Source organism: Sarcophilus harrisii, chromosome X, assembly GCF_902635505.1.
Source record: "Sarcophilus harrisii chromosome X, mSarHar1.11, whole genome shotgun sequence".
Classification (NCBI taxonomy): Eukaryota; Metazoa; Chordata; class Mammalia; order Dasyuromorphia; family Dasyuridae; genus Sarcophilus; species Sarcophilus harrisii.
Genome location: NC_045432.1, coordinates 11578035 through 11597188, shown reverse-complemented (window position 1 = coordinate 11597188; position 19154 = coordinate 11578035). Strand labels below are relative to the sequence as shown.

The 19154-nt window shown below is 33.6% G+C and overlaps 1 protein-coding gene across 4 annotated transcripts in view; it reads left to right on the top strand.

Annotated features, from left to right (window-relative positions):
- Positions 1-18795, top strand: part of L1TD1 (LINE1 type transposase domain containing 1) — a 39004-nt gene extending 20209 nt beyond the window's left edge. For 3 of the 4 annotated variants that reach the window (XM_031945267.1, XM_031945266.1, XM_031945269.1), the window contains 2 exons: positions 9363-9510; positions 13505-18795. In XM_031945267.1, coding sequence (XP_031801127.1) covers positions 14199-15362 — 1164 coding nt within the window. In that variant the 5' untranslated portion in view covers positions 9363-9510; positions 13505-14198 and the 3' untranslated portion in view covers positions 15363-18795. The remainder of the gene's footprint in view (positions 1-9362; positions 9511-13504) is intronic. The other variant, XM_031945268.1, reaches the window with a different exon arrangement.
- The last annotated feature ends 359 nt before the right edge of the window (positions 18796-19154 follow it).

Sequence of the window (19154 nt, the reverse complement as noted above, 5' to 3'; positions counted from 1 at the left end):
AGAAATTTCTAGTTAGTGGGACCCTGGGACAGAGAAGTCAGAACCAGAAGTATCTATAAATCATGAAATGGCACAAGTAGAGAGCATTTAAAGCAAGGGGCATTAGAGCAAATCTAATCTTTAAAATATAGAAGACAGAAGTTAGAGAGGTCTTGAAAGTAGAGAATACCAGAGCTGAGGGTGCCAGGAAATGGTAGTAAATCATTAACTTTCTAATCGAAAATATTGTCTCTGGAAAGCAAATTGCTTGGTAGAGGCAGCTAATTGGTGTAGTGGATAGAGCACTAACTCTGATGTCAGAAGGACCCGAGTTCAAATGTGACCTCAGACACTTAACACTTCCTGGCTGTGTGACCCTGAGCAAGTCACTTAATCCCAATTGCCTCAGGAAAAAAAAATCGCTTGGTAATATGCTCAGTAAACCAAAGTATGGGGAAGAACCAGATGATTAAAAAAACAAGAAGTCATTACATTTTGGGGAAGAGTTTAATCATTCATGTCAGTATATTTTCTATCGGATACAACATTGATGCTTTGAATGAAAATTGAGGTCTTCAAACACCCACACAATCTTGCAAGGTGAAAAGTTGTGCCTCATTTACCTGAAAACAATAATAAAAAAGAATAAGAAAACTTTCCAACAACCTTCAGCTTCTTGGTCAGGAAAGATAGGTATCAATATTCCTCTTAATGATAATTATTGTGGAGCATTTTCCTGGGAGGAATGAAATTAGGTTCTAAGTCTTTGGAATTAAAAGGAATTGAATTGGGGCTTTGGAATCATTGTAATGATAAAATAGAGGAAAGTTACTGAAATACATAGAATTGAAGAAGTTACAGGAATAAAAGGGCCTTTTTAGGTCCTGGGAAGTTGTAGTGTGAGAAACTACAACTTCAGGTTTGCTAGAATCTAGCATGTCTAGCCTTCAAGATGATTTTAGGGGAAGAATATTGGAAGTTTCAAGGAACATAGAATACAGACTTTGCTAGCTAGAATGTAAGTCATGGCTCTGAATATCAGAACTTGAATGGGTCAGAGAATCAGAATATTTAGATCTGGGAAGAGATTTAGACATGAGAATGTCTGAGCATATCGAAATTCAAAATCCTGAAACTGGAGGAAAAATTTGAGCCTGCAATATTAGATTTAGGAAGGTTTTTTAAAGGAAGAAAGTGAGAGAAGTTTAGGGGCTGAGAGTGGATATTGTCAGAAGCAGTGGAATTATATAGCATATTGAAGATCAGACCTCAGAGTAGCTTCACAGAAGTTGTATGACTTTTGTTCTCAAAAAAGATATGACATCAGGGAGGCAATGCCATGACATACAAGTGAATTGGATTTGAGGGAGGGAGGGCTGTGCAGGGTCACCTGCCTCATTTTCCCCTCTAGAGCCATCTGGGTCCACTGGCCAGAGATAAATCAAGATGACTGGAGATGGCCCTGGATGCAGTGGGAGATCTTGGCCTTTTAAAGCTATGGTCTTCATCTGGTCTTTGTTTGATTGAGGCCACACCCATTCAGTGATTAAGGAAAGGTAGCTATTAAGACAGTAATCTAGGCTTCAGCTTAGTCCAAAAAAACTAAATAAATAAATAAGTGAAGGAATGAATCTGAGAGGGGAAGACGCTCAGAGTTTCTGGCCTAAATAGAAACAATTGCTATTTACATTGAATCTGAGTCAATGAGGACCCAAACAATGACTAAATAGAGCATGGCCTGGAAAAGAGGAAAAAAAAGAAGAAAAACCCTTAGAGGAAAGCTTATCAGAACAAAGGGAAACCTTAGAAAAAAAAGTTCAGAATTTATAATGTCTGAAAAAAGAACATATGTGATAGCAAGAGATGGTGTTCTGAAAACATAAATCCTCAGCCCTAAAAGGAACTTAAAATGGAAAATGCTATAAATATATACTCTTAGGGGCAGAAAGGCATCAGCCAGTTTGAGTTAATTAAAAAAAATACGATTGTTGACTTTTCCTATAAAACTAACAATTTATTGCAATAATAATTGCATATATAATAATAGATTAGCTCAGTAGTGATGCTTTAAAAAAATCTCACATCACTATTTTTTGGCTATCCTTGCCCCTAACCCCAAACATTAGCATGCAGAAATAGAATTCCATGCATTTCCTACTTTGGTAAAGACTGCTATTGGTATTACTATTAACAATAATGAATGCAGACTCTTTTTTGGCCACAAAACTTGGTGTTACATAAAGATGAATTAAAAGGGGGTGTGTCTTATGTTTCAAAATCATTATGTCCCTAATCCCCTAAGTGTCTGTGATAAAAATAAAGTCAATAAAAAAATCAGATAAAGACTTTAAAAATCATAGGAGGGCATAGTCTTCAAAAAAGTTCTAAGCTGGGAATCTCATAATGATCCAATTAAAAAAAAAACTTATATATAAAAAACCTTATAGGTCATAATAGGTTATTCCTTTTGATCTCAAAATGTAATTTCTTGGAAGGTCCTTAGAATAGTGAAAATCTGAGCATTTAGTTAATATTTTTTGGGGGAAAGTTGGAGGTAGCTTAGGGCTAAGAATACCGAATTTCCTAGTGTGGCATTAAGTCCTGCCTTTAAATGTTTCAAAATGGAATGGTAAATGAAGCCAGAATTTTAGAACTTGAAGGAAATTTCTAATTCACAATTTACTAGCCAGGAGATAAGGATTGTCTCTGATTACCCCAATTTGGAATGGAAAGGAAAATAAGAATATTCTATTAGTGAGGGCTCTTAGGACCTAGATATTTTTAATCTAGAGTCCTGAGCTGGATTAAATTGTAGGAGCTGGAATGTCAATGTTAGGAGAGGCTAGAACACCGAATGGGAAATATCCTTGGGTTGAGAATAGATATTGTAAGAAGCAGGAGGATTTTAGTAAATAGGATGTCAGACTTGGTAGTAACCATGGAGAAGAGAATGAGAGAATTAGGAGAGCACTTAGAAGAATGGATATCAAAAGGATTAGAGCACCTAGAAGACAAAAGGTAAGTCCTGGAATGTCCTAAAAACTTTCATGACATCACTTGGAAAACTGAGAAAATATATCAAGTCTCTTAAGAGACTTCAGAATGGAAAATATCATAAATGGGAAAGATTTAAATTTTTGTATGTATTCTTAGTGAGCCATAATATTGGCTACTTTTAGATAAAAGTACTACTTTTTAGATAAAAAGAACTCCCAAAACCAAGAAGGTAGATCTTTTTTGTATAAATCATTCATTTATATCAGTTTAATTTCTATCAAATACTTGTGAAGGTTAAAAACAAACAAAAATCTTATATCCTCAACCATAAGACAAATGGATATGATGACAGTATTGACCTTTTTTGGCTAGTTAAAAAACCCCAAAAAACCAAAACCAAAACCAAAAAGCAGAAAGAACATTGAAACAAATACAGTTCTATGTATTTCCTTTTTGGGTAAAGACTGCTATTATACTATGATGATAAAGAATATAGAATCTTTTTGGCTACAAAACAAAATCTTACATAAAGAGTATTTATAATGAACACAGTTTATATTTTGAAATCTCTATATCAATAAGACCTAGATGCATTATAATAATGATCCAATCAATTAAAAAATGGGTGGGGGGGAACCCTTATAAATCATAAGAAGGTGTTAGTTTAGCACCAAAAGTGTCAGACCTGGAAAGGTCATAGTAACAATGATGAAGGAAAAACCTTAAAGAAAACAAAAACATCTTATTGATCATAGGAAGGTATTTCTTTAGATCCTGAAATGTCATACTTGGAAGGTCTTTAGAAAAATGAACTTAGGGGCTTCAAGGAGAAAAGTTGGCGGTAGCTCAGAATTTAGAATATAGAATTTCCTAGTGAGTCAGTAAGTACTGCCTCTAAATGTCTCAAGTTGAAAGGAAAAGTGAAGCCAGAATTTTAGAACAGGGAGAACACTTAGAACCAATATGTCTGAGCCAGAAGGAAATTTCAAATCCAGAATCCAGAACTAGATAAAGTTGTAGAATCTGGAATGTCAGTGTTGGGAGGGACTAGAACAGAGAGTGGGAGATGTTGAGGTACTGAGAATGGAAATTGTCAGAAGCAGGAGAATTTCAGCCTGTGAATAGTCATGGAAAGGTTAATGAGAAAGTAGGAGAACCCTTGGAAGAAGATATCTCAGAGCAACCTTAGACTACAAAAAGTCAGAACTTGGAGTGTCCTAAAAACCACAATATGTCATAGCTTGGAGTGCTCTGAGATCATAAATCATAAGCCTTGGATAGAGCTTATAATGGAAAATACCACAAGTTGAAATAATTTATTTAAATATATGCTCTTGTTTGCCAAAAATATTGGCCAATTCTGGTAATTAAAAAAAAAACCAAGAAAGTAAATTTTATGAGGTCATTTATTTGTTAAAATAAATCACCTTACATCTTCATTCACATTGCCAAAAAGGTTTGGTGAGAGTATTGTATTTTTTGTCTAGCCAAAAAACCTTTAAGGAACCATAAAAACTTGCACAGAGAAACAAAAGAGGCTCCCAGCAGGTCCTTCTTTAATAAAAATTACTGCTGCTATTACTATTAGTGACAACAAATGTAGAATATTTTTGGACATAAAAACAAGGTGTTATCTCCTAAGGACTCATAAAAGACAATGACTTATGATTTGAAATCAGTATATCTATAAGATCTATGTGCATTGTCATAATATAATTAATAAAAATAAACTCTCCAGATAATGGGATGGTGTGGCTTTAGAACCAAAGCAGATAGGAAGACACTTCAAGGTAGAATGTGGGAAATTGCTGAGAGTTTAGGTTCTAGAATCTTCTAGGTAGGAGTTAAATTCTGTCTCTGAACATACCAATCTGGACTGGAAAGTGAAATCAGAATATTAGCTCATAGAGGGCACTTAGAACCTAGAATATCTAAGCTTGAAGGAAATTTCTCATCCTGAATTCTCATCTGGATGAGGCTGGAGCAGCTATAATGTCATTGTTGGGGGAGATTAGAAAAAAAGGGGAGATTTTCAAGGACTGAGAATATAAATTATTAGAAATAGGAGAATTTTAACACAGAGAGTGTAGGGTTTGGGAGTAGTCATGGAAAAGAGAATGTGTACTGTAGGACAGTCCTTAGAAGAAAGGAAATCAGAACCAGGAGAACACCTAGAACACAGAAATTTAGACTATGGTATGTTCTAAAAACCCTCCATATTTAATAGCTTGAAGAGCCCTGAGAATACATAAATCATTTGTTCTCGAAGGGGCCTTTGAATGAAAAATCTTACAAATGGCTATCTAATCAACTCTTTAGTAGGTACAACCTTAGAACAAATATGTTAGAGCTAGAAAGGGCCTTAGAATTTTGAATGCTATCAAATGCTTTCTGGTACTTTGCAGGGAGAAATATTGGAGACATTCAAGAGCCTAGAATATAGAATTTTCTAGCTAGGAGGTCCGTTTCTCCTCTAAATGTCCTAATTTGGGATAGAAAGTTGAAGACCAAATGTTAGTTTGGGAATGGAAGGTAGATCATAGACTATCTTAGCTTGAAATGAATTTCTAATCCAGAGTTCTTAAATAAATGAGATTGTAGAAGCTTAAATATCAATGTTGGGAGAGACTAGAATAGAGAGAGTGGGAGATATTCATGGGCAGAGAATGGGAATTGTCAAGGCATTTAGAAGCCAGAATGTCTTGATGGAGTTTTGGATCTAGAATCTTGAGGGTGTGAAGGCTGTAGAAGCTCCAGTGTTAGAATTATAAGAGAACATAACAGTAATAGTTGGAGATGTTCAGATGCTGAGAATAAAAACTGTAAGTAGTAATAAGATTTTTTCACACAGATTTCCAAGCTAGTGGAAGAAGAAAATGAGACAGTTAGGAGAGGTTTTTAGAAGAAGGGACATTAAATCAAGGAAAGCTCTTAGAAAATAAAAGATCAAACTTGGACTGTCCTAAATACTTATATATGTCATGGTAAGTCTTTGAGGACATTAGTCATTCAGAAGAGGCCTTAGAATGGAAACTGTAAATGACAGACATTTTAAATTTTCATTTATTTTTATTTCATTAATTTTATTTTCATTTATATTCTTAGTTGGTCAAAATATTGACTAGTTCTAGTTAAATGAACAAATAAAAAGGTCATATTTTTGGATAATTTATTTATCCCAATTTATGTCAAATAGTGATGGGTCTTTTAAAATTGTCACATCCTCAAATTATACAACCATAAGAGTATGGTGAAAGTGTCACATATTTTTTGGCAAACCAAAAATAACTCTCCAAAACCCATAATATTCACACTGATTAAAAATGCAATTGCATGCAATTCTTTTTCTGGTAAAGCCTTCTATTGTTGTTATTAATGATAATCAATACAGTCTTTTAGGTAAATGAATAAGGTTTTCATATAGCATATGGCAAAGGGACACAATATATATTTTAAAATTATATTATTAAGATATATTGAACTGCAATAATATCCAAACAAATATAACATAAAAAGTAAATTTCTCTTGGGTAAAGCCTTTGAATAAAATATATCAGAGCTGGGAAGATCCTTAGAACACTAACTGTTATATAGTACTTTCAGTACTTTCCCCTTAAAAAGGGGGAAATTTTAGAGGTGGCTGAGAGTTTTGAATGTCGAATTTCTTAGTAAGGAGGCAAGTCTCATTTCTAAATGTCCAGATTTGGAGTAGAAGGTGAATCCCCAGAATATTAGAGTAGGGAGGACATGTAGAACCTAGGATCTCTGAGCTTGAAGGCAATTTCAAAACTAAAATCTTAAACTAGATGAGTTTGTAGAAGTCCCTGGGAAGGGACTAGAAAAGAGAGATGGAGATGTTTTAATAGCTAAGAATGGAAATTGTCAGAAGCAAGAGAATTATAGCAAACGGAATGTCAGGCTTGGTATTAGCCATAAGGAAGAGAATGAGAAGGGGGAGGACACATGGAAGAAGGTATATATCAAAGGGAGGAGAGTCTTTAGATCTTAGCATAGTAGATATCAGAGTGGTCTCAATACCAGAGAATGAGATGGTTGGAAGGGATCTTAGAAAATAAGTTAGAAGATAAGCTTTAGAGAGTCCTCAGAAGGAAAAATATCATAAATTGGAAGGTTTTATTTTATCACATATTATTCATGTGTCAAAATATTGGACAGTTCTAATTAAATTAATAAACAAGATGGAAGTTCAATTTTCATATGACAATATTTATTCCAATATAATTTATTATAGTCCTGTGATGATAATTTTTAAATTATATACTAGATAACTATCTAAAGAGTATGAAGAGTATGGTGAAAGTACTGAATATTTATTTTTTTACAAAATAAAAAACAACCAAACAAACAAACCCTCAAAACTTTACATGAAAAAAATTCAATTCTATGAAGTTCCTATTTTGGCAAGGACTGCTATTGATCTTACTATTAACGATTATCAAATATTTTTGGCCTTAAAAGCGTGGTATTTATGAACTTAAAAGGGTAAAAGACTTATTGTAGAAACATTATACCAGTAAGACTGGGGTGCATAGTAATAATAATCCAATAAATAAGAAGACTGAAAAAAATTATAGATCACAGGAAGGTGTGGTCTTAGAATACAAAATTCAATAGCTTAAAAGGTCCTTAGTATACTGAATGTATGGGCTTCCAGCTAGCATTTAAAGGAGAAAGTTGGAGGTAGCTGAGAGATTAGAATACAGAATTTCCCAGATAAGAGAACTTAGTCCTGCCTCTGATGGACCTTAGAACATTAGATCTGTATATCTCCAACTATCTTTCAAGAAGGAATGTTGGAGGAGACCCAGAGATTAGAGGTTAAAATTTCCTAGTTAGGTTAATTCCTGTTCCTTAATGTCTCAATTTGGAATGTAAAGTGAAGCTGTAATATTAGATGATGGTGAGCACTTAGAACTTAAAATGTCAGAGCTTAAAGGAAATTTCAGATCCAGAATCCTGAACTGGATGAAGCTTTAGAAGGTGAAATGTCAGAGTTGGGAGGGACTAGAGCAGAGAGAGGAGAAATTGTTCAGAGGATGAGAATGGAAATTGTAAGCAGTGTGATCTGAGTATATAGAATGATAGGTCTTGGAGGAGTTATTGAGAGGAGAATAAGAGGGGTAAGATTAAATTTTAAAGTAGTCTATTTACAGAGATTATCTTAGAACACAAAAAGTCAAAATTTGTAGTGTCCTAAAACTCTTGCAGGTGATGGCTGGATAGGTTCTGACAATATGAATCCTCAGCTCTGGTAGGGAACGTAGAATGAACACTATCATAAAAAGGTAAAGATTTATTTGAATACATATATTTAGTGGATCAAAATAGGCCTGTTTTAGGTAAATTTTTAAAAATAAAGTAGATTTTTAAATGAAATTAATAATTTATTCCAATTTAATATAACTTAGCCAACTTGTGATGCTTTAAAAATAAATCTTACATCCAATAATCACACAATTAAAAGGGGATGATAAAAGTGCTGTTTATTTTTTTAAGCACCAATAAAATACTGAAGGCACACTAAAAACAATTATATTCCATGTATTTTTCCATTGACTTTCCTCAGTATTTATGATAATCACAATCAGTATAATGTACATTTTGGCAGAATAAGGTGCTGTGTCTAAAAGGACCTTGCTTCTCCTTGAAATCTTTGTATTGATTAAGCACATGTTATAAAAACAGGGGGAAAAAAAACCCTAGCATATTATGCCAAAGAAGGCACTAGGACATAAAATGTCATTAAGGTCCTGGGCTTCAAGTATTTTTTGAAGGAGAAATATGGAGATGGGAGAGAGGTTGGAATGTATAGCTTGGTAAGGCTTAAAGGATAGTGCAGATTGTGAATGTCAGAATTTGGAATGTTCATAGGTCACGTAGAACAGGTATTTTCTGAGCTATATGGAATTTCTAAATCAAAGAGGGCCACTAGAACCTGTTTTAATAGCATTGGGAGGCACCTTAGAAGACAGCAAATGGGAGATGTCCAGAGCCTGAGAAAAGAATTTTCTAGAGCCAGTGGAACACTGGGACAGAGAAGTCAGGACTGGTAGATTCCATGGAGCAGAAAACGGCAGGAGAACACTTAGACCAAAGGACATTAGAACTAGGAAAGTCTTTAGAACACAGAATGTTAAAAGTCAAAGGGAACTTTAAGGCAGAGATTGGCAGAGCCAAGGGTGCCAGGGGATGGTAAATCATCAGCTCTAGAAAACAAAATGCAATCACTGAGAAGCAAGTTGCTTGTTTATATGCTCAGTAGGCCAAAGTATGGAGCAGGACCAGATAACATAACAAAACAAAACAAGAAGCCATTGTATTTGGGAGAAGAGTTTAATCATTCATGTTAATTTATTTTGTATCAGCACAGCACTGATGCTTTGAATGAAAATTGAGATCTTCGAATACCCAAACAATTTTGCAAGTGAGAGATCGGGCTCATTTGCCTGAAAGCAATAAGGACAAAAAAGAAGAAAAGGAAAAACTTGTAATGCTCTGCAAGCCGTTCATCAGGTAAGGCAGCTATCAATTTCCTCTTAATGATAATAATTGTGGAGTATTTTTTAAAAGAAAAGTCTAAAGGACTCATGATAAATAATGCTATTTGTGTCCAGAGAAAGCATTGATGAACTTTGAGTGCAAGTATAGTTTTTTCACTTTTTTTTTTTTACTTTTCCCCCAGTGATATAGGTATTATGAAAATATTTTATAAGATTAATATATATATATATACATATATAATGGATATCATATTACTTTCTTTCTCAGTGCATGAGGGAGGGATGAGAGAGAGGGAGAGAATTTAGAACTCAATTTTTTCAAATGCTAAAAGTTAATGAACAATAAATAAATAAAATAAATAATTAAAAAGTATTTCATGACAAAAGTAGGTGTTAAATCCTTAGAATTAAAAGGAACTTGAGCTGTGTTTTGTAGTCATTGTAATGATCAAGCAGAAAAGAAATGTATTGAAATGAATAAAAATGAAAAGGTTAAAGAAAAAAAAAAGGACCATAGAGTAAATGTCCAAAGAGGTTGTGGACTGAGAAACTAGAACTTTGGAGGTGTCTTTAAATCTGGGCTTCAAGATGATTTTCAAGGAAGAATAATAGAGATCTCAGAGAACATAGATATTTTATATCAGTAGTGCTTTGAATGGGGGCTTCATTTGTTTGAAAACAACAAAAGAAAATAAAAAAAACAACTTGTAATGTCTTGTCATATAAGACAGGTATTGTTATTCCTCCTTAATGATAATAATGATTTTGGAGTATCTTTTGAAAAAATGTAAGTGCTAATTTTGAATTAAAAGGAATTAGATGTGGCCTGTGATGATAATAAAGAAGGGAAAGTGTACTGAAATCAATAGAATAAAAAAAGTGTCTGGATTTCAAGATGATATTCAAAAAATAATATTTAAGGTTATGGAAGCATAGAACCTAGACTTTCCTGACATCATAATCTAAATGTCAGAACTTGGAATGGATAGAGAAGCCAGAATGTCAGACGGGGGCGTAATTCAGAACTGAGAATGAGGGAAATATTAAATCCAGATTTCCCTAGTAGAGGAAGCTTTAGAATTTATATCAGTTCTATAATCACAGTTACCAGGGAATTTAGAACTGAGAATGTGGCATAGATTCAGAGGTCAAAAACTGTGGGATTTTAGCATATAAAATGTCAGGCCTGGAAATAGCAATGAAAAAAAAAGAATGACAGAGATAGGTGAGTCCTTAGAGGCAGGGGTACCACAGCAAAGTGAACCTTAGAATAAAAAAAAGTTAGAACTTGGGAGTAACATTAAAACTACTAGGAGTACTCTGGGAATGTAAGTCATCAGCCCTGGAAGGGGGTTTTATAATGGAAAATGTTACAATTGATATGAATTTGCTTTCAGGTATATTTTTAGTGGAAAAAAGTATTGCACAGTTCTAGTTAAACTATAAAACAAGAAGGTAGTTCTTAATGAGTTATTAATTCTAAATTAATTTAAATTACATAGTGGAAAAGCTTTAAAAAATCCAAAAGAACAATTTCAACAAGAAAACCTGAACAACAAAGCCTAAAGGCTTTGTAAAAGTACTCAGAAAATAATGAGTTTTTTTATTAGCTAAAAATGCCCTTTATATATATATGTATATATAAATAACTTTATATATATATGTATATATAAATAACTTTATATATACATACATATATATGTATGTTTTATATACCCAAACAAATGCAAATTCCTTGCATTTCCTTATTTGGTAAAGATTGCTGTGGATATCACTATAAATGATAATGAATGGAGAGAATTTTTGGACAAAAAAAAAAGCCAGGTGTTATTTACTAAGGACTTATAAGAATCATGCTAAGAAATTGATATATTGGTAACACAATGCATTGTAATAGTAATCCAAAAAATAAAAAATGAAAAAAATGAACTTTATACATCATAGAATGATTAACTTTAAAATTTACCCAAAATGTCATGTCTTGCAACATTGAATGTCTGCATGTTTTGGTGACATATAGAAGTGCTGGATGAAACTGAGAATTTAAGGTACAAATTTCCTAACTTGGAGTTCAGTATTATCTCTGTATATACCATCATGGAGTGGAAAATAATTCTAGAATAGTAAATCAGGAATTTTGAAACCAGAATTTTGAATCAGGTAGGGCAGTTAGAAGCCAGATTGTCTGGGCTTGAAGAAAATTTCAGATCCTAAATTCTGCACTAAGTGAGGCTGTAGAAGTTTCAACTACATTTTTGGGAGAGAAGAGAGAAAAAGGAGTAAAAGATTTTCAAGGATTTTGAATGAAAATTATAAGAAGCTAGAAGATTTTTAGCACATAAAATGTGAACCCTTAAAGTCATAGAGAAGAGAACAAGAAGTAGGAAAGCAGCAGAAGTGAAAAGGTCAGATCTTGGAATGTTCTAAAGACCACATGTTTGATCTGCTCTACAATGGGCCTTAGAATGGAAAATGTCAAAGTGGCAAGAATGTATTCTCATGTGTATTTTTAGTTGGACGACTTCTTCTAGATATCTACTTCTTCCTTTAAAAAGGTAGATTTTTCATATGAGATCAATCATATATTTCAGACTAATTTTTATTATTCATGGTAATTCTTTTTTTTGTTTTTTAAATTTTTAAAAAATTTCCATTTTTTATTATAGTTTTTTATTTACAAAACATGCATGGGTAATTTTTCAACACTGAAGATATGTTGTGGGTGAAAGGGTTCAGAGAATAGAAATCATCTCCTGGATAGTGGGTCATAAAGTGGAAAAACTGCACAGATGACAAGGATTTAAGAATATATATATATATATATATATATATATATATACATACATATATATATATATATATATATACACATACATACATATATACATAATGGGTTCAAATATTGGCTATTTTTAATTTATTTAAAAAATAAGAGGGTAGATTTTTTATATAAGCTAATTCACTTATTCCAATATGATTTGTGTACATCAGTAATACACATAAATAATGTAAATAACAAAACAAACAAAAAAGACTTCACATCTTCATTCATATTGCCAAAAGGGTTTAATGGGATTACTATATATTTTTTGGCTAGCTGAAACAACTCCTCCAAACTGCAAAACCTGTTCTTCCATGTAGTTCATTCTTTTGTAAAGAATTCTCTTGTTATTAGTATGAATGAAATTGAACATTGAGTAATTTTGAGCAAAACAATAAGGTGTTAAGTGTAGAGAGCTTATAAGAGAAGATTTATATTTCAAAATCAGCATATCAGTACAACTCATGTGCCGTGTAATAATAATACAATTATTAAAAATAAATATAATATCTTTATACATTATGTGGTTTTAGAATGTCATGTTTTGGGATGCTCCCTAGAGCATTAAAGTTCTGGGCTTCCAGGTACCATTCCTATAGAAGTGTTGAAAGTACCTGAGAACTTACACACAGAATGTAGTTGTTATATCTCTGAATGGATCAATTTGTAGTGTTAAAATGAAGTCAGAATATTTGCTCAAGGAAGCCACTTATAACCAAGACTGTGTGGGCCTGATGGAAAATTGGAATCCAGAATCCTGAGTGGGATTCACCTGTATAATGTATAATGCCAGTCTTGGAAGGGACTAGATCAGAGATAGTGGAATATATTTAGAGGCTGAGAATGTAAATTGTCAGAAATAGGAAGATTTTAACACATCACATGGTGGTAAAAAAAACAAACACAGAAGAGAGTACAGGAATAAGGCATATCAAAACAGAAATGTCTTGAGAACTTCAAGTCATATCTTAGAATGTCCTGAACATCATCATTATTTGATTGCTAAGAATTCTCTGAGAATGTAATGTTGAATATGCCTTTAAATAGAATATTTCATAAATTGCAAGGATTCATTCTCATACATATTCTTAGTTGACCCAAATATAGACCTGTTGTAGATCATTTAAAAAACGAGAAGGTAGAATTTTCTTATGAATTCAATCATATATTTCAATTTACCTTTTAGTATGGATGGACCCAAGATGGCGGATTAGGGGCAGCCACCCAACTGTCTCTCAACATTCCCCTCCAAGCAACGTTAAAGTAAAGCCTCAAATCAAATTTTGGAGCAGCAGAGCCAACAAAAGATTGGAGTGAGACATTTTTCAGGACCAAGAAAACTTAAGTGATCAGCAGAAGTTTGTGACTCACAGGTGAAGGTTTGTTTGAAGTCTCACCCCCTCACAGGTGGTGATAGTAACAGTGTATACTGCAATAGCTTCAGGGGCTCTTAGCCCAAAGACGATAAGGGTTTGAACAATTGGTCAGACAGAGATTACAGAGGACTTTTTACAGGATATAGCTGAAGCTAACTGGTAACTCTATTATTTAGTCTGTTCTGGCCTACAATTCCAGGGTGGAAAGGAGCCTTGGTAGTTGGTTACAAGGGAGCAAAGACCCTAGTCACAGTTTCAAAGCAAACAGGAGTGCTAATTCTTGTGTTTGCAGGGGACCACGGTGCTTCGTGGACAAAGATCAGAATATAGACCAGGAGAACAAGTGAGCACAATTCTCCCAGGATCACTTCACCTTGCAAATATCAAAAAATTGCAGATCCCCAGAACTAGGTCTAAAAACAGTAGTGTGAAAATAGCTTGAATCTTGGCAAAGTACTTCTCCACTGGGGCAGAAAGTTCAAAGACAAGAGATAGGATAGGGGAATGAGCAAACAGAAAAAGAGCTTCACCATAAGAAGTTCTTTCGTTGGAAGGGAAGACCACGACAGAAAGGGAGACGAAGACTACAATATGAAATCTGCTTCAAAAAAAGGGTCAAAGAAAAATGCTAACTGGTCCCATCTTGACCAAGATTTTATGGATGAGTTGAAAAAGGAGGTAAGAGTAGTAGAGGAAAAAATGGGGAAAGAAATGAGAGTGATGCAAGAAAATTATGAAAAGAAAGTTAGCAGTTTGGTAAGAGAGGCACAAAAGAATACTGAAGAAAATAGCACCTTAAAAAACAAATTAGGTCAGATGGTAAAAGAGGCACAAAAATCCACTGAAGAGAAGAACTCCTTAAAAATCAAAATTGGCATAATGGAAAAGGATGTACGAAAATTCACTGATGAAAAGAATTTCTTAAAAAGCAGAATTGGACAAATGGAAAAGGAGGTACAACATCTCACTGAAGAAAATAGGTCCCTAAAAATTAGAATGGTGCAAGTAGAAGCTAATGACTCCATGAGGCATCAAGAAACAATGAAACAAAGACAAAAGAGTGAAAAAATAGAACAAAATGTGAAATATCTCATCAGAAAAACAACTGACCTGGAAAATAGATCAAGGAGAGAAAATTTAAGAATTATTGGACTACCTGAAAGCCATGATCAAAGAAAGAGCCTAGAAGTCATGTTGCAAGAAATTATCAGAGAAAACTGCCCTGGTGTCTTAGATCCAGATGGTAAAATAGAAATTGAAAGAATCCATCGATCACCTCCTGAAAGAGATCCCAAAATCAAAACTCCCAGGGATATTATAGCCAAATTGCAAAATAACCAGCTCAAAGAGAGAATACTTCTAGCAGCCAGAAAGAAGCAGTTCAAATATCGTGGAGTCACAGTCAGGATCACCCAAGACTTAGTATCTTCCACATTAAAGGAACGTAGGGCTTGGAATATAATATTCCGGAAGGCAAAGGATCTGGGATTCCAACCAAGAATAACCTACCCAGCAGTACTGAGTGTAATCATTCAAGGGAAAAAATGGTCGTTTAATGAAATAGAAGACTTCCAAGCATTCCTGATGAAAAGACCAGATCTTAATAGAAAATTTGACATTCAAAGAGAAGACCCAAGGAGGTACAGAAGAGTATACATGAAAAAGTAATCATAAGGGACTCAATCCAGTAAACTGCTAACATTCCTATATGTAACTTTTAAGAATTTTCATCATTATTAAGACAGTTTTTTTAAGTTTACATAGACAGAGGGCATGAGTCAATTATGTTAGAATGATCTCCAAAAATTAAGGAGCAAGAAAAAGCAGGGTGGGGGGGAGGGAGAGATTTAATGGGGGAAATTTTTCTCAAGAGTTGCACAAGAAAAAAACTTTTACAATGGACAGGAAAACGAGGGGAGGTCAGACAGTGTTTGAATCTCACTTACTTCTGAATTTCTTCAAACAGGAAAGAAGAATATATATACAAATAGTTGTATATAGAAATGTAACTTAATAGGGGAATAGGAATAGAAGGGAATATTAGAAAGGAGGGAAGATGAAAGGGAGGACAAATTAAGGAAGACACTGTTTAGCAGCAAAAAAGACTATTGAGGAAGAAAAAGATGAAATGAGGGAGAAGAAACAGAAGAAAATGGAATGAAGAAAAAAACACAATTGGTAATCATAACCAAATATGAATGTGATGAGGTTACCAGTAAAATGGGAGCAGATAGCAGAATTGATTAGAAACCAGAATCCAACACTATATTGTTTCAAGAGACATTTAAAACACACACACACACACACACACACACACACACAGAGTATTAAAATAAAAGGTGAAGCAAAATCTGTTATACTTCAGCTGAAATAAAAAAGCAGGGCTAGCAATCATGATCTCAGACAAAGCAGAAAAAAACAGACCTCATTAAAGACTCATTCTCACATATATACTGAATATAGAACTGAGTCAAGTTTGTGAAAATAAGAGCCATTTCTCAATTGGTAAATGGTCAAAGGATATGAATGGGCAGTTTTCAGAAGAAGAAATCAAAGCTATCTCTAGTCTTATGAAAAAAATTCCCTAAATCATTATTGATTAGAAAATTGCAAAATAACACAACTGAACTACCACCTCATACCTATTAGAACTGACAAATGCTGAAGGGAATGAGGAAAAAATAGGTACATTAATAAAATTTGGTGGCATAGTGAAGCATTCTCGAGAACAACTGGAAACTAGGTTCAAAAGACTAAAAATCTGTTCATACTCCTTGATCCAACAAAACCATTAATGGGTCTGTATCCCAAAGAGAAAAGGAAGTGGAAAATTACTGATAGCAGCTCTTTTTTGTGGTGGCAAAGTACTGGAAATCAAGGAGATGCACATCAGTTAAAGAATGGCTGAACAGAGTTGTGGCATATAATTGTTTTGCTATAAGAAATAACAAAGGGAGTGGTTTCAGAAAAAAAAGAAAACATGACAAAAACTATATGAACTGATATTAAATGAAGTAAAAATGAGGAGATCATTGTAACATAATACCCGCAATGTTGTAATGGTAATCAACTGTGAAAGATTTGTCTACTGTGATCAATACAACAATCAAGGCAATTCCAAAGGACTCATGAAGAAAAAATGCTATCCATGTCCACAGAGAGAATTGATGAATTCTTGAGTACAAATTGAAGTATAATTTTGTCATTTCCCTTATTTTTTCTTGCTTTTTAATGTAAATATGGCTAATATGGAAATATGTTTAGTGTGATTTCACATGTATAGTTGATACTGTTTTTGCTTGTGTCATTGGTGGGTGTGGGAGGGTGTGGGAGGGAGGGAGATAATTTGGAACTTAAAAATAAACAAAGAAAAGAATATTAAAAATAAATAGTAAATTAAAATGTTAATTTTTTTTAGTATGCATTGGTGATTAAAAAAATCTCACATCCTTAACCACATAGCCTTAAGGGTATAGTGAAAATAGTGTTTTATTTGTTGGCCACTGGAAAAAAAATGCCAAAAAGCCCAAAAATCTGTACATGAAAACCAATGCAATTCTATGCATTTACTTCATTAATGAAGATAGCTATTGGTAGTAGTATTAGTGATAATGAATATTGAGTATTTTTGGTCATTAAAACTTGTTAAGTGATAAGAAATTATAAGTGGAGATGTCTCATGTTTGGAAATCAATATATAGATGAGATTCAAGTGTGTAGTTAAAATATAAAATAAACTTTAGTAAAAAAAAATTATAGATCTTAGATGTGTGTTCCTTTAGATAACAGAATGCCATTTGTGTGAAGGCCCTTAGAACACTGAGTGTCTGAGTTTCCAGGTATTGTTGAAGGAGGCAAGCTAGTGTTTAGCTAGAACTTAGAATACAGAATTTCCAAGCATGGTAGTAAGTCCCACCTTTGAAAAGAACAATTTGGAATTTAAGGAATATGAAACCAAAATCTTAAACAAATAGCATAGAATATCTGAATACAGAATCCTTAACTGAATGAGGTTGTAGAAAGAGAAAGGTCAGTTTGGGGACTGATTAGAACAGAGAGAGTGGGAGATATTCAAAAGCTGATTAGGGAAAATGAAGAAATAGAATTTTAGGACAATATCAGCTCCAAGAGGACCTATGGAGAAGAAAATGAGATTGAGGAGAGACTTCAGAAGAATGAATTTCTGATCCAGGAGAGAATAAAAGAAGTTAGGACTAGTGTGTCCTGAAATTTTCCATATTCCATAGTGGTGAGGACTTTGAGAACCTAACTCATCTGCCTTCAAATGCAAAATGGCACAAATTTTAATGATTAATTTAAATATATTCTGGTGGGCAAAAATATTTTCCTGTTCTAGGTAAACAAAGAATGAGGAGAAATTAGAATTTCTGTATAGGAGTAATCATTTACTTCAATTTAATTTATTTTAAACTTCCCTGAAGCTCAAAAAAAAAATCTTCCACCACACAGCCAAAAAAGGTTTGGTGAAAGTACTGATGATTTTGACTAATTAAAAAAATCCCCAGATGAGATCATGTACCAACACTTCTTTGATAAAGACAACCATTTATATGATTAGTGAAGATAATGAATGTGCAGTATTTTTGAACACAAAAACCCAAGATGTCAATTCCCAAAGCTTCATAAGAGACAGAATTAATGTTTCTAGTTCATGATTTCTGTAAGTTATTAAGTGCACCGTTATGAAAATATATTTAAAAAACTTTTAAAAAATAAATTTTATAATCAATCATAGTTCATCATAGGATGGTTCTTTGGAACCCAAAATGTCATGTCTTGGAATTTTCTTAGTACTCTGACAGTCTGGGCTAATAGGTTCCATTCAAAGGTAAATGTTGGGAGGTGGCTGAGAGTTAGCCAAATTTTCCTAGATAGGATTAAATCCCACTTCTGAATTTCTGAAATTTGGGAATATGAGAGCAAAAATAAAAACCTTAGAATACAAAAGATAAGCCCTTTGAATGGACTACAGATAATTCTTTATGATAAATGGGAGCTCTCTAAGACCATGAATCAGAACCTGACCTGGTAAAGCCTTAGTATGGAAAATAATTATAAGAGGCAAAAATTTATTTTCATATATATTCTAAATATTGGCTAGGTCTAGGGAATTTAAAATACATGGAGGCATTTTGCCTCAGAAACCAGCCCTTTTAATTTAATTTACATTCTGCAGTAGAGCTGCTTTGAAACTTTGAAATGCCCATTTTCAGCTTCATAGGTGAAGGATTATAGTGACAGTACTGCTTGCCAGTACAATAATAACACTATTAATTAAAATAAATGCAGGGGGTGGGCAGAGCCAAGGTGGCTGAGCAAAGGCAGGGACTCTCTCCATCTCATAAATACCCTCTAAACAATTAATGCCTCAAAAGGAATTCTGGAGCGGCTGAACTAACAAAAGGACTGAGGAGTACGACCGATTTTCTAGCCAGTGTG